We start from the raw sequence: 14,119 nt of genomic DNA on the forward strand, positions 1-14,119 counted from the left end.
GTGGATAACATTGATTTTTTCCTGGCTCTGAGTGGCTCAGCTGTTTAATGCACTACCTCAAAGGCCCGGGGGTCATGAGTTAGAATCCTGAGCCATGCTGCTTTGCCATCAGCAGTGCGGTGGAGCTGGAAACCCGGTGCTTGTCCTTACCCTTCTAGAATCAGGAGCTTTGCTAGTGCTAGGGGGAGTTATAAATGGGTTTGTTAATTGGCAGATCCAAATTGGATGACAAAATGGAAAAAAAAACAAATATATATCTTATAACCATGGCAACTGTCAAGAGATGAGATACACAAATTGGGCAGCAAGTGAAGTCACCACTTGTTCAAGGATCTGAGCAACTTTGACGAGGTCCAAATTGTAAGACTAGCTGACTATCTTGTGATTGTTAGTACCCAAGAAAAGTGGTCCAAGGAAGGACAACCGGTGACCCGGCGACAGGGTCATGGGTACACAAGACTTATTGAAATGTACATTTTGGTGGAGAGGCCCATCTATCAGATTGTTCTGAAATCCACACTAAAACGTTTGTCCGATATTGACCCATACCAATGCAATTCCGATATGCTTGTGAATCCCTAGAAATTAGTGTTAAGGTAGAGTTTGTGGGGGGTAGAGAAGGGGGTCCTTCTCCTTTAAGTACATAAGAAAAATATACAGTCTTGTTAACAGATTAGGACATAGGCAACCTCTCAAACATCATACAGCTGAAAGAATTCTGAATGGAGAAGTAAAAAAAACTTTCTCCCAGTTGAGAAACATGTAATTGAAGGCACCTATTAGGGCATTTGGTATACAAGGCTCATTAATGCTGTCCATGGAGGCCCAACATCCCAACTTGCAGGACTTAAATATATGTGCTGTTAATGTCTTGGTGGCAAATCCCACAGAACATCTTCAGAGGTCTTGAGGAGTCCACGAATCAATGGGTCAGAGCTGTTTTGGCAGCATGAAGGGGAGGGGCCCTTCGCAATATCAGACAGGTGGTTTAAATGCTATGGCATTTTATGTCTGTAGAGTTAGAAATGCAAAAAAATGTACATTTTTGGTGTAGTTGCTCATCTACTGGATTGTTTAGAAATCCACACTGAACGTTCTGTCCAATATTGGCACATACTGATGTGATTCCAATATCCTTGTGCATCCCTAGTAAATAGTATTAAGGTGCAGTTTGAGACACACCTCAAGGCATTTCATCAGTGACCTGTTCACACTGGTGTCAGTGATGTTATAAGTGTAACGTTTCAAGTGCACCCCAAATTTCACTTTAATTGTTGAAAAATCTGTTACTCAAGGATATTTAAAAAAAAAAAAAAAAAAAAAAAAAGGGGGGGGGGGGCATTATCCGTTCTTGCCGTCCTTCGTGAAGTTTCTTTCATGCCTTGTTAATGTTTTTATGTTTATGGCAACAAAGCGAGCTGTGACTAAGTGATGAGTTTTAAAGTCGTAATGCATTCCCCTGTCTCCTGGTTTCACTCTGTACCACTTGTTTTGATCATTAAACAAGAGGAAAATAACTCGAGATCCCAAAACAATAAGAAGCAACACTGCTCTCATCGTTCTTATTCATCATTGACATATTCAGCACAGCAGTTGTGCCTGATTAGGGCTGACAGTACAGTTTAAACCAAAATGGGAATACTGAAAGTAATGCAGACCGAAGACAAACACAAACAGAAACAGTCAAGACTTTTCTTCAGGCTTACAGCTTTCTGATAAAGGACGTCTTGACGTTAGTATGGGAAGTTGGCTCGAACAGTTGATCTGAAATATTATATAGGGAGGTATGAGATTGATCATGGGGTATTATTTTCTTGTATGTTTTTTGTTTACAGTTAAATCTGACATTTCAGCTCTAAGACTGAAAAGTACATGGCATGTGTTTTCTGCAGGAACTATAATGCCCTTAATTCCTGCATATTTAACTATTTTAATCACAGTCTCAATAAGATCTTAAATCCCATAAGAAATGCAAATGCTACAAGACAGCAACCTAACATTTCAGAAGCTTAGGAACATCTTAATTAGCAAGATACCGTCTTTAAGACTTGAATCGGGGAGCTCTTCTAGGGTTCTGCAGTAACACAACAGTTTTGTCTTTCTCCAACATGGAAAATCAGTAGATGGTTCTATGTGAACCCAATCGTCACTCTCATAACATTACAGTCATAATTAACAAGGTTAATTAATTAAGTTTAATAGGTCCCAAAATAAAACAATGGAGGACCTCATAAAAATGCCATACCTAATGGTTAGCAAATAATTCACAATAGCTTCATTAGAAATAATAACTAAATAAACTTAGGATTCAAGGGAATTAGGGAACCTTTAAAAAATTGATCTAAACGGCAACAAAAAGGGCTCCAAGATGGTCACCAGTGTAGGTGAATGATGTATTTACAGTCAAATAGCATACAGTTGACAGATTTCTGAATAGAGAAGTGGAAAAAACTTTCTCCCATTTAAGGTCAGAGACTGGTAGCCGGTTTTAGGAAACACATAATTGAGGCTATTTCAAATAGAGGGGGGGGGGGGGGGGGGTAACCAGTGAATAAACTGTATATATATTAATTTTAAGACTTAAAAAATCCTCTTTCCTTCCATATTGTTGAAATGAATATCAAATGTTTGAATATGTTGAAACACATGGTTCTCATGGGTGTTCTATGTTTCCGCATGACTGTATGTACAATATAAAGCACATGAAAGCAAAGTTTATACATTCATTCACAATACCAGTTAGAACCAATTGCAAATAACTCGAGACTTCATCTAAAGTCTCAAATACAGACCTGCTTCATCCATCTGCTCTGTTCCAGGTAGACAAGACTGCTCGCATTAGCATAGAGAACAAGCATAGATGATTTCTGCTGCTTGTCAAATGGACCTGTTTGACTTTAGGGTTGTAGCTCAGATCAAACACATACACAGCCAGTGCTGTAAGCTAATCTGATGAGTAAATGAACATAGCTGCTCAGGATTTATGCTTTAGTCACTTTGATCACAGCTTATGGGAGCTCTGGAGGTTTAGGACAGAAAGCAGCCCTGAAACGTAACTTCAAAAGTGAAATTCATCGGCTTACACCTAAATTTGCAGAACGCTCCAAAGAGATACTTGCATCAAATGCCTTTTTTTTTAAAAACATGATAAACTTAACAGTGTGGACCCTAATTGACAGTTCTGTCACTTGCCTTGCTCAAGATCATTTGGCCATTTGCTTCACTTAATATTTTGAAGATGTTACAATTATGATATTAAATGCTTGCTTCACTTTCTCTCACAATGTAAATGAGATTTGATGTTTTAATTCTGTTGCCTTGTTTTTAAAAATATGCAAAAACATGCTTTTCTCTGGTTTAATTTCAAAGCAATAAATCAAAGTTCTTTTAAACCACAATACATTTTCCAAACACAAAGAACTCTGCCGTTTTATAGAGTAAGCAAAAGCTGCTAATCATGGAAAATAAACTCCATACGACTAAAGTCAAAAATAAGTCTGTGTGAAAAGGGGGAAAAAAACGTCTTGTAAACAATATGGTAAACAAATCTTCATTTTTACCCAATAGTTAAGTAGGTGCAAAATATCAACATTTTCAGTTCTGTTTTCATGTAATACTCATAATTATACTCAGAAAGAATGCATCACATTTCACCAAGTATTCTAATGCAGAATCTCAGTTAATACTTTATGCCCATATTTAATGATGTTAAACATACTAGGAAACGTTTTTTCTTTTTTTTGCCAACAACATGGGCAACAACACCATTTTTAAAAAGTGTGAGTGGAAATGGTTTTGCACTTGACGTGGATGTGTTCTGGTGAGTTCACACACTGTTTTTTATTCCTTTTCTTTCTCTTTCTTCTTTTTGTCCTTCTGTTTTTTGTTTCTTTTTTTTTTTTTTGTTGAGAAATGTCAAATCACAGACAGGGCTCAACATCCTGGATGTCAGCAAATGTGCCCTGGGTGAAAACACTTAACAGACGAGGGTCCTAAACATCACTTTAAAACTACTGCGTTATGGGAGAGTTAGTGCAATCTGGACAGGCCTGGGTAGAGGCGCAGCAGGCACACAGTCACACGGAGAGACACCACAGCGGGGGTGGGGGAGGCATGTCCTTTAAGGCCATTTTTCAAACGACGCATCACTGAGTGGAGCTCCAGGAGCCCAGAGTGAAGCCGGCTCAGGGGCAGCCATTTTGAAGTGGGTTCCTTCATCCTCCGCAGCCAAGAGCCAAGAGCACTGTGGGCCAGTGCAGTCCTCCAATGGAGCTCCAGGGGAGCAGAGGGAAGTTGGGTTGGGTTGGAGGGGGTTATAAAGGATAACAGGGCTGGGTGGGGTGGGGTGGTTGCCTCCCCACATGTTGTGTCTTTAGAAAGTCTGTGGTGGCGAAGGTCAGGACTGCTTTAGCCGTTTCCTGGGCAGGCCGAACGGAGGGCACTGGGCGGAGGCAAGCGCTCGGAAGGCTTCGGCCACTAGGTGAGGATGCGACTGAATCATAGCCTTCCATCCTGCTGTCTCCATTATGTCTGCTGCATGACTGAAGAACAAGACAAGCGAGTGGAGCAAGTGACTATAAGGTTTCCTACTGAGTACTGACAGCTGCTGAGAATTGGCTGGTATGAGAGGCGGTAGAATACTGGCATACATACTTGCTATTCCAGTTCTTCCCATCTTTGCAGCCCAACTGTCTGAGAACACTGCATCTAGGGGATGAAACACAGTCACAGTGTTACAACAATGTGTCTACTACTTGCAGCATGTGCCTAACAAGTACAAACATTGCACGTTATGTGCTTCACTTCTGACAGCTTCAGAGTGTATAAAATAATAGCACAAGTCTCCGACTTGTTCATCACATGTTAATTTCTTGGTGTGCAAGTGTGAGTGTGCTAGTGAGAAAAATGACAGTGTGAAAGTGTCAAGCTTGCCTGTTGATGAAGTCTATGGCTTGTGCTTTGAGTTGCTCTGCGCTGTGCAGGTCTGCCAGAATGAGGATGTCTGCCACATTCTCAACAGACAGACTGTTACACAAAGCCTCCTCACACATCACCTTTAATCTCTCCAGAGCATACTGCGCAGAGGGAGGCAACAAGGGAGGTAACACATGAAAGGGGTGGAGACAATGTGGAACATGAGATCTATTCATTAGTAATTCACTTGCAGTCACTACTGCTTTTAGTTTTACCTTGTCTGCTGCAGCTAAAAGGTTATCAGCCATTTTCTCTAGGTTTGGAGCTTTGCCTGTGTAGATGAAGACCATCATCTCTCTAAAGACATCTGGTTCAACATCACTGATGTCTACGCGGTTCTGTGAAAGTAATACCAAAAAACACCACACATGAAGAGCAGGGTATATTTAAAAAAAAGGATTAGATTTCACTTTTTGTCTTTTCCTTCTGAAAACCTTGCCATTTTGAAAGTACAAGGCTTTGCACCAACAGCAGATTATATATATATATATATATATATATATATATATATATATATATATATATATATATATATATATGCAACAACTTATGAACCCTTTATACACTAAATATCTTTCTATACCTTTTTACTCTCTTCCATTTTGTGCTCAAACATGGCGTTGAATACCGGCGACCGTGCTGCAAACCAGATGGATGGAAACGTTAGCAGTGCTAAATACACCTTTAAAACAAACTCATCAGGTGTGGACAAGTGGACACAAGTGTGACAAGTGGACACACCTGCCAGGATTGATTTGTGCGCTTTGAACTCCTGTCCCCCAACAAAGAGGCTGCAGTCTGTAAATCTGGAGCCCTCCCACAGGTTGCCCAGGTCATCGGCCAGCTGACACTCAGGCACCTTCAGCATGTTCATGTTGGACTGGCCTGAGATGTTTACAGAGTCCTGCACCACACTCACCTACAAAGATCAACAACTCTACCATCAGATACTACAGTACAACCACACTAGCAGCTTTTTCACAATGAAAAAAAAGCTTTCTTTTGCGGTTACTGCAGTACCAAAAACAGTCAGCTAGTTACCACAGTTTCTGAAAGAAGCTCAGTTCTAAACTAAAACTCGACACATACATTTCGGGACAGAAGTAAGGAAGGTAGGCAGCTCTTTGTTCACACACGTGCAAACTTGTCTCAATTTTTATATACTAGGCATCATACCTCACAGAAAAGAGTAAGCTTGTCATCTGGTAGAAGTCCATTTGCTTCATCAAGCAAGAAGTCCCGCCTAATAAACTTTTTGAATCCCCAATCCTTTCCCTGGACAAAGCGATAGGCTCTTTGGCTTTCTGGAAAGTGAGAGGGACAAGAAAACCTAGTAAGACTGGTTAGCAACCTCTTCCTTCTAGACATTACAGAAAATAACATTTTTCATGATAATTTTCCAGACAGCTCACCCATGGCTTTAGTTTCTTCTCTTTTGGCATTCAGTAGGGAGAACTTGAACTTTGCTCGTACTTCACTTTTTGGACAGTTCACAAGCAGTAAATAAAGGGAGAGATAATCTTTACTCTCATCGTCCAGTCCCTTTGGATTTACTCTTAAACACCTACAGAGAAAAGAACAGGGATCTGAGGCAGGAGGACAGCATGATATTTCATACAGCTAAGACTTTATTGGGGTGAACACAGAACATGAGACATGTTTTGAAAATGGATATTAGGGTGATCAGATGAAGCAACAGTGCCTTTAGCTAAACTTAGAGTTAACCTCACCACTTCATTTTGTCATTGGGACCAGAGGAAAAGGTGGAGCTCTTTAGAACTTCTCCCATCTCCTCTCGGCAGAAACTGAAGTTGTTTATCGTCCACATGTAGGAAAACTTCACTACTTTAACCTGTCAGGGAACATATCAGAGACATCATACATGCCTGACAGACCTTCAAAAGCAAACATAAAAAGCCCAAGCCCTTGCCATTCTCACCTGTGTGTAACACCAGCTCTCTGCCACAGGTCCTGATGTCATCTCCCCCGGGGGAGGGGGGGTGGGGACCCGTGACATGGCCAGCTTTATCCCCTCTGACGTCCCTTATGAAGCTTGACCTACACATGATTAACCATTACATTTAAAACAAACGAAGGAATGTCGCAGATCAGCCCTGTATCATCTCTATAACAGTATTCAGACTGACTATCAAGAAAGCTATTATGTGTACCTAGCATGTTAAATTTCAAGATGTCAATTAATACTTATATTAAAGTAAACAAGTTTTTAGATTGCAAGTAAGCTGTGTTTGTCTCTTACCTTATGTTTGAATAAAGGCAGATCACTCATGCCATGCCTAAGACCATATTAATGAAACACAGGACTCCACACAGTGATCAGATACAGCTTTAACACTGCATGCTGACCTCAGACTCCTCATAGCCCATCCTACAGAGACAAACACAAAAACACATATACAAACACAATTACAGATGAGCCACATGTTTATTTTCCAAACTTTCTGGGTTTACCTGATCACCCTGACAAATTGCGGTCAAGACATAGTTTAAACAGCCTGCTTTACCCCTCCAAGATTAAAGAAAGAATCCCTTTCTGTGCTTAAATCATTACAGCGCACCAGAGCAAACACACACAAACATTTCTGATAACTTTACTGTATTTAACTTTACTACATTCTGTTTATTTCACTTTAAATTAGTTAGAACTTTCAACTTGCTATTAAAATGAAGGAGAAACATGGATTACCAAATTAAAAAGATTATATTGATGATTATATCAGATAACTGTCATCCTCCAGAAAACATTTCATGTTTTGGAAAATACCCAATTAAAAATAAAACTGCTAAATGTATTTCTTACATCAATATAAAGGCAAGTATCCATTGATTATTTCATAACTAAAAGTTTATCTTCGGTATACAACCTTTCATGCGAGTCCATTAAATAAATGACAGTCTACGCACCTAGTGTTAACAGCAGCAGGACAATCAGATTGTAACCCACTATTCAAAACACTGCCTTATATTGTAAAATCAAGCCTAAAATCATTATGACGACATTATAGTAACTATATAAAAAAAAAAAAAAAACAATGCTATTGATGATATGATATTTGTAACATGAATGAATAGTATTATATAATGCATACATGGGAACTAAAACACAAAATAAGCTGCAAAACACCTCTTCAGCCTACAACTGGTTCAGTGTGAATGGGTGAAACCTTCAGGTCAGGCTGATTTTTGAATCAGGCAACGCACAGAGCAGCCAATCAGAATGGAGACACTTTACATATCAGCCTTAAAGGCACAGTACACAATAGCACTACCAGATAAAACAAAAATAAAAAAATGGCAATATAAAAATGAATTATGATTGCTTTGGTACATAAACAAAAACAAAAAGGAAACAATACAGCATATGGCTAAGTTTTTGCTTAACAGCATACAGTAGCCTGGTACTAGGGACCAGCAGTCTCGAGGATTACACCTTTAGTTCTGTGAACTTGTGCGTGCAGTCTTGTGCCCAAGTGTGTTTAATTTTTAAAACATGCAAAAGTACAGCCTGCAGATCACACAGATCACATCAAACCAACACACACTGAACACATCCATTCCCCAATACCACATCTCAGCAGTATATATCCCACAGTTTAAAGCATTGTTAATGGCATTTACCTCTCCTACAAAGACACAATATATACCCTTGTAGTCTCTTGCAAAATTCAGAAATTCTGAGAGGTCACTTTAGTGTCCAATGAGGCAAAAACAGTGGACTTTTGTACTGGCTTCTTGCACACCAGTATTACCAATGTGATGGTAAACCAAGTAAAACACTCCTCAGGCATATGCAAACACGTCCACTACATTTTTGCATACCAGTCACATAATATGGTGATCATATGACTTTGCTATGCTACCAATTCGAGAGGGAGACCCTGCCATCTTTTTCCAATTCCATTTGCATTGTTGGGGACTTCTGGCTACATACAGCACATGGCAACAGCTGTATGACTACAGGCAGTGTACTTACTCATGCACTACCCAGGGTAAGGTTTATATTTATAAAAAAAATAAATAAATAAAATAAAAAATAAAAAAAAATCTATTACTAGTACTATTATTACTTTGTACTATTATTGTTTGTAAACATTACAGGCCAGAGTTAAAAAAAATACAATAAAGAAATAAAATAAATTTAAGTACTAGATATCTAAAACGACCCAACAGCAAACTTGTGCATGAATTCAGATTCATGTAAACAAAACCACCGTAAAATCATAACACTTCTTCTAAACACACATAATATTTTTTGGGGGGAAACTTTCACCCATGACCAGACACTCTTTTCATCATTTTCACCAAAGCCTTGATAGATCCAAAATGAAAAGGCGGAACTTCTGTCAAACAACAACGCCTTTCAGCATACACTCACCGCATTTGGTGTGTGAAACTAATTACAAGAGGTAACTCGTTGAGGACTTCCAGAACCGAGAACTTGGCAGATGAGAGGAATTCTGTGGGATGCCACTGCCAACAAAGACCGAGTGAATCCTGGCAAGAGCAATACAGTATGTTAACATAAAACAGCTACTAGGGTGTCTTAAACCTGTATTCATCCAAATTACAAACCAATCGCTTGTCCTTCACAAGTTCTTCAAATGAACACTGAGATAGAATAAGGGTTAGATGACAATTCACCTATTCCTAGCAGATAAACTTCACATTTGACTGAACTACAACTGTCATGAGTCATGTTACACGATGCTCTTTTTTTTTCCAGGCACTGAAATCTTTACTCCCACACACTGAGGTGGGAGAAAGCAAACAGTAAAATGGCGATTAGTTTGCTTGACTGCATGATGCAAGGAAAAACTGGGATTTGGAAGTGGAATTTCTAGAAACATCTACTGTTTAACCAAAACAGACTGAATCAAGATGGCGAAATGGTGCATCAAGCACACAGCAGTGCACAGTTATGCAGTGCATGGTCACAGAACACAAAGTCACCAAAAATGATTTATAATAATTTCTCTCTACGCAGATCACAGTCTCAGACACTTCGAGGTTCCGTGTCCTGTTGTTCCAGTCTGGAAATGACTCATGAAATTCTTGAGGAGGACAGGGAAACTGGCTCCAGGCAAAACCAATGCACATTTAACTCAACATTTGACTTTGGTTTAGGAGAGAAACACTAAAAAAAGCATGAGTGAGGCTGCAATCTCATCAGGTGCAGATTCACATCTTTGCCACATAATGCACCTTAACTTGCTACAGGCCTGCACACAGGACCAAGAACATCACATCATTCAGACATAAGACTGACTGACACAAACAATACCTTCACTGGACAAATGGGAGTCAACCTTTAACACTAAAGGCCAGGGGCTTGAACTGCTGGCGATCACGAAAGTAAGTCTGGCAAGCCACCCATGAGTGCATTTGCCAAATTTCCGTTCATTTGTAGCTAACGTTAGTCTGTCATAGCAGAGAACGGTGGGACACCACATCTGCACACCAAATACAATAACTGTTCCACTCCAGCAGAAACCCACTCCACACCTGAATCACCGCCACCAAAAGTCGAGCAATATGAAACAAGTACATGAAAACAGCCCCACAAATAAAAATCACTTCCCTCATTCCTGCTAGCTGAGACTAGCTTGGCACCAGCTGACGGCCAAGTTAACTTTTATGCAGCAGGATGGCAGGGCAGATTATCTCGCAAAGCTAAAGCGCTAAATTCAGTTAGCTCCGTCCGATTAAAGTTCACAACGGAAATATAACTCGCTTGGTACAAAATCAAAACACAACGGTGTAAAATTACAGATCGGTGCTGCATCCGTAGCATACGTCGACTGTCTGACGAGGTAATTTGCGAAGAAAACAGAGTTAGAGAGTAGGGAAAGCACCTAGCCATCCAAGCTAGCTAGCTCGGCCTAAATTTGTCGCACGGCCCAAAACAAGTGAGCAGACGAAAACAAAAGGCGGACCAACAATCTCGACATGCGGTGAAAGAAAGAAAAAACCGTCCACGACGGCAAACAGTGTGTGTTTTTAATCATCCCGAAGGCGATATAGTTTGAGGAAAACGAGAAGGCTAACCTGTCTTTGTGTGTCAGCGAGCAGAGCGGTGTTAAAAATGAAAATGAAAATCTCTCACAAACCTCTCGGCCACTCCTCACAACAGACAAAGAAAGAACTGTGATACTTTTTGGCCACAACTAAATCTTTAAACAAACTATATTGTGCTGAAAGAGGGAACTTTTGGTCCTTTTTAGGAGAAGGGGTGCCTTTCCAAACAGCTTAGCCTGAGCGCATAGCGGCTAACGATGTCCGACTCGTGAATGAATCGTTCTTTTGATTCGGTTCTTTCCAATAAATCGCTGGAGCCGATTCAGAAGTCCAAACGAATCAAACTTTGTTACAGCATCTGCCTAATGTTTTAGACGTTTGAAACTGCAATACTTGCAACATCATCTCATAATATCCACAATAGATAGCGCTAGCTATGTGTGTCATTTTTAAAAACAACCTTTTTGATAAATGACATACTTATAAACCTATGTTCTCTCGGTTCACCTCTTTATCCTCTGTTGTTGTTGTTGTTGTTGTTGTTTGTGCATTCCGAGGCTGACTCCACTATCGAGCAGAAACAGCCATATCAGAACCACTGGCTGAACCGAGTCTAGCTGCATATAGAGAAGATAAAGTAGAGTTGGGTTATGAAGCGGACGCGCGAGTCGTTGAAACGGAGAGTTTGAAAGAATCGGTTCGGTAAAACTGAATCATACTTCCCATCACTACAGTGGCGTCTGCAGTTCGGTTCTTCGAAGTCCACTGCGCATGCGCACCAAGGCCGTTGTTGAAAACTTCCTCCCGAAAGCGCCTGTCCTGTAATTTTAAAATTATTATTTTGATCAAGAAATAAAGCAACACGACCTTAGAGGAATTTATACTTAAGCCCTGCTCCCTGCTTCATTTTGTTTTTTAGGACAAAAGGAGAAGGTGACGCTCGCCAGACCCTTACTCCACCACTTGTGGATTAAGCATAAAGCTAACCTTAATTTAAGATGCAAAACTGCTGTTTCAAATACTTCAAGCTTTGTCACAGACTGATAGACGTTAGTTCATTTCAGGCTGTGTTTTAAAGCAGGGTGCTAATGCCGGGTTCTTTTCTCACCATAAGTCTGCAGGGTTTAGCCACAGTCCTTCTAGAGTATCATCTCTGGTTTAGCCTATCCTCTTCATTAGACACACCTGATTCAACTAATCAGCGAATTAAGCCCTTTGTGTATTTATAGCATTGATCACACCCCTAATACATGAATATGCATTGTTAAACATGAACTTTTCATATTTAGTGTCAATGTTAAAGTAAGCATTTGGATCTTTTGCTCCTGGGATTCCCCTAAAGCTAGAGGCTGTAATTCACTTTTACTCCACTGCAGTGAAAGCAAATCACACTGTGAACCTCACCTCGCGGTGCACATGCATTTTACGAGCTAAGAGATGGTTACAGAACCTCCATTGAACGGGAAAGTCATTTCACAGAATTTTACACAAATATCACTTGGGTTATGCAGCGGAACAAGCTTTTTGTGGGAGGTCTCGTGCAGCTCCACCAAAGTTACATAGTGCAGTAGCAGCATTACTCTCCAGTGTGCCATCAAAATCATTTTTAATAAATTATTAAAACATCAAAATATATTAAACTGTTAATTTCAGGTACAAATGCTACATCATATTGCTTTAAAAGCTACTGATAAATGTTTCTAACTAAATGCTTGTAGCTAAATTTGTGAATTTTAAATGAATAAATGACATTGATGGCTTGAAGTGAGCCATAGCCCACAGCACATTACAAGGAAGTAAATGTGTTGTGCTATCATTCACTAGCAAGCACAAGTCTGACCAGAACTGTGTATCACTGTGGTATCATCTGTCTGTCTTCTGTTTGGTCTTAGCTTTTTTAGAGGGTGAATGCTAATCTGTGCAGATCTGTGGACTAAGGGGAAGCTCACTGTGTTTGTAATGGAGCAGTGTAAAGCAGTCACACAGAGGCATGGCTGCCAACTCTCCCTCACTGGCCATGAGACTATCACAGTTAGCTCTAATCTCACGCTTTCATATGCCCCGCTTGCCATTTCTCACTCCACTTTAATAATGTTGTTCTACTCAACAGGTCAACCTTTGATGACTTGATGAATTTGACTACTGATAAAGGTCTCTACAGCTACTGCTCCGGATTTTACTGATTAAACACACTGTGGACTGGGAAGGGCGGCCTACTGAAGGAGAGTCACAGCTGCTCTGTGTGTGTGTGTTAGGTCAGGTCATGTGGGTCAGTACTCATAGCAACAGCAAACCAAGGAGGGATCTCCTCTGAACTGACCAGAGAACTCGCATATGTGGTGTGTTAGGGAGTAAATATTCACTGACCGAGGACAAGAACTGAGGAAAAAAAAGTAAAAGATTAATAACAAGGCTTGGTCAGTAAACTAAACACAGCCAGTAACCAGACACTTCTTTAAAAAGTGACTATTCATCACTATTCAGTTTATCTGCTTACAAGCTTTTAATGTTATTATATCATATGTTATTAGTATTATTACTATCATTATAACATATTGATATATATGTAGCATTAATGCAATAACATACAGTTGAGCATAGCTAATGTTTAACATTAATTTAGCTTTTTTCCATAATATTATATCTTAAATAAAATAATAACAGGACTAGGACCTCATAGAAGTGAGCATATTTTCAGTGTCGCGCAAAAATGTTTTTCCCTTCTCCTCTATCGTTGACATTTTTTAAAACAGTTTTTTGCACATATAAGCAATGACATATAAGCAAATACTGTACGTCCAGGCTTTTTTCTGTCCTGGCACCAAAGTGGTGGAACGAGCTGCCCCTGGGTGTCCGAACGGCCGAGTCGCTCGCTGTCTTCAAACGCAGACTGAAGACCCACCTCTTCAGAGAATACTTGGATGAATAGTTCTATGGTCGCCTTATTGTATTGTGTTTAGTAATGTCTAAGCTTAGAGGTATCTTTTGTATTATTAGTCTATTCTAACTAGCTAAGGCTTTTCTTGGGTAAATAGCAAAGCACTTTGTAAGTCGCTCTGGATAAGAGCGTCTGCTAAATGCCGTAAATGTAAATGTAAATGTACTGTAT

General features: G+C 39.9%; 1 protein-coding gene across 1 annotated transcript; it reads right to left on the reverse strand.

Annotated features, from left to right (window-relative positions):
* Nucleotides 1–3,343: 3,343 nt before the first annotated feature.
* Nucleotides 3,344–11,278, reverse strand: spoplb (speckle type BTB/POZ protein like b). Its single transcript, XM_072660122.1, has 13 exons — nucleotides 11,041–11,278; nucleotides 9,371–9,489; nucleotides 7,235–7,363; nucleotides 6,914–7,032; nucleotides 6,705–6,826; nucleotides 6,387–6,538; nucleotides 6,151–6,278; nucleotides 5,716–5,893; nucleotides 5,558–5,613; nucleotides 5,190–5,312; nucleotides 4,933–5,075; nucleotides 4,654–4,707; nucleotides 3,344–4,541 (listed from the first exon to the last, which is right to left on the reverse strand). The coding sequence occupies exons 4-13, from the start codon at nucleotides 6,989–6,991 to the stop codon at nucleotides 4,397–4,399; spliced, it is 1,179 nt and encodes a 392-aa protein (XP_072516223.1). The 5' UTR covers nucleotides 6,992–7,032; nucleotides 7,235–7,363; nucleotides 9,371–9,489; nucleotides 11,041–11,278; the 3' UTR covers nucleotides 3,344–4,396.
* Nucleotides 11,279–14,119: the final 2,841 nt, after the last annotated feature.

The sequence above is a fragment of the Salminus brasiliensis genome, chromosome 17 (genome assembly GCF_030463535.1).
Source record: "Salminus brasiliensis chromosome 17, fSalBra1.hap2, whole genome shotgun sequence".
NCBI lineage: Eukaryota > Metazoa > Chordata > Actinopteri > Characiformes > Bryconidae > Salminus > Salminus brasiliensis.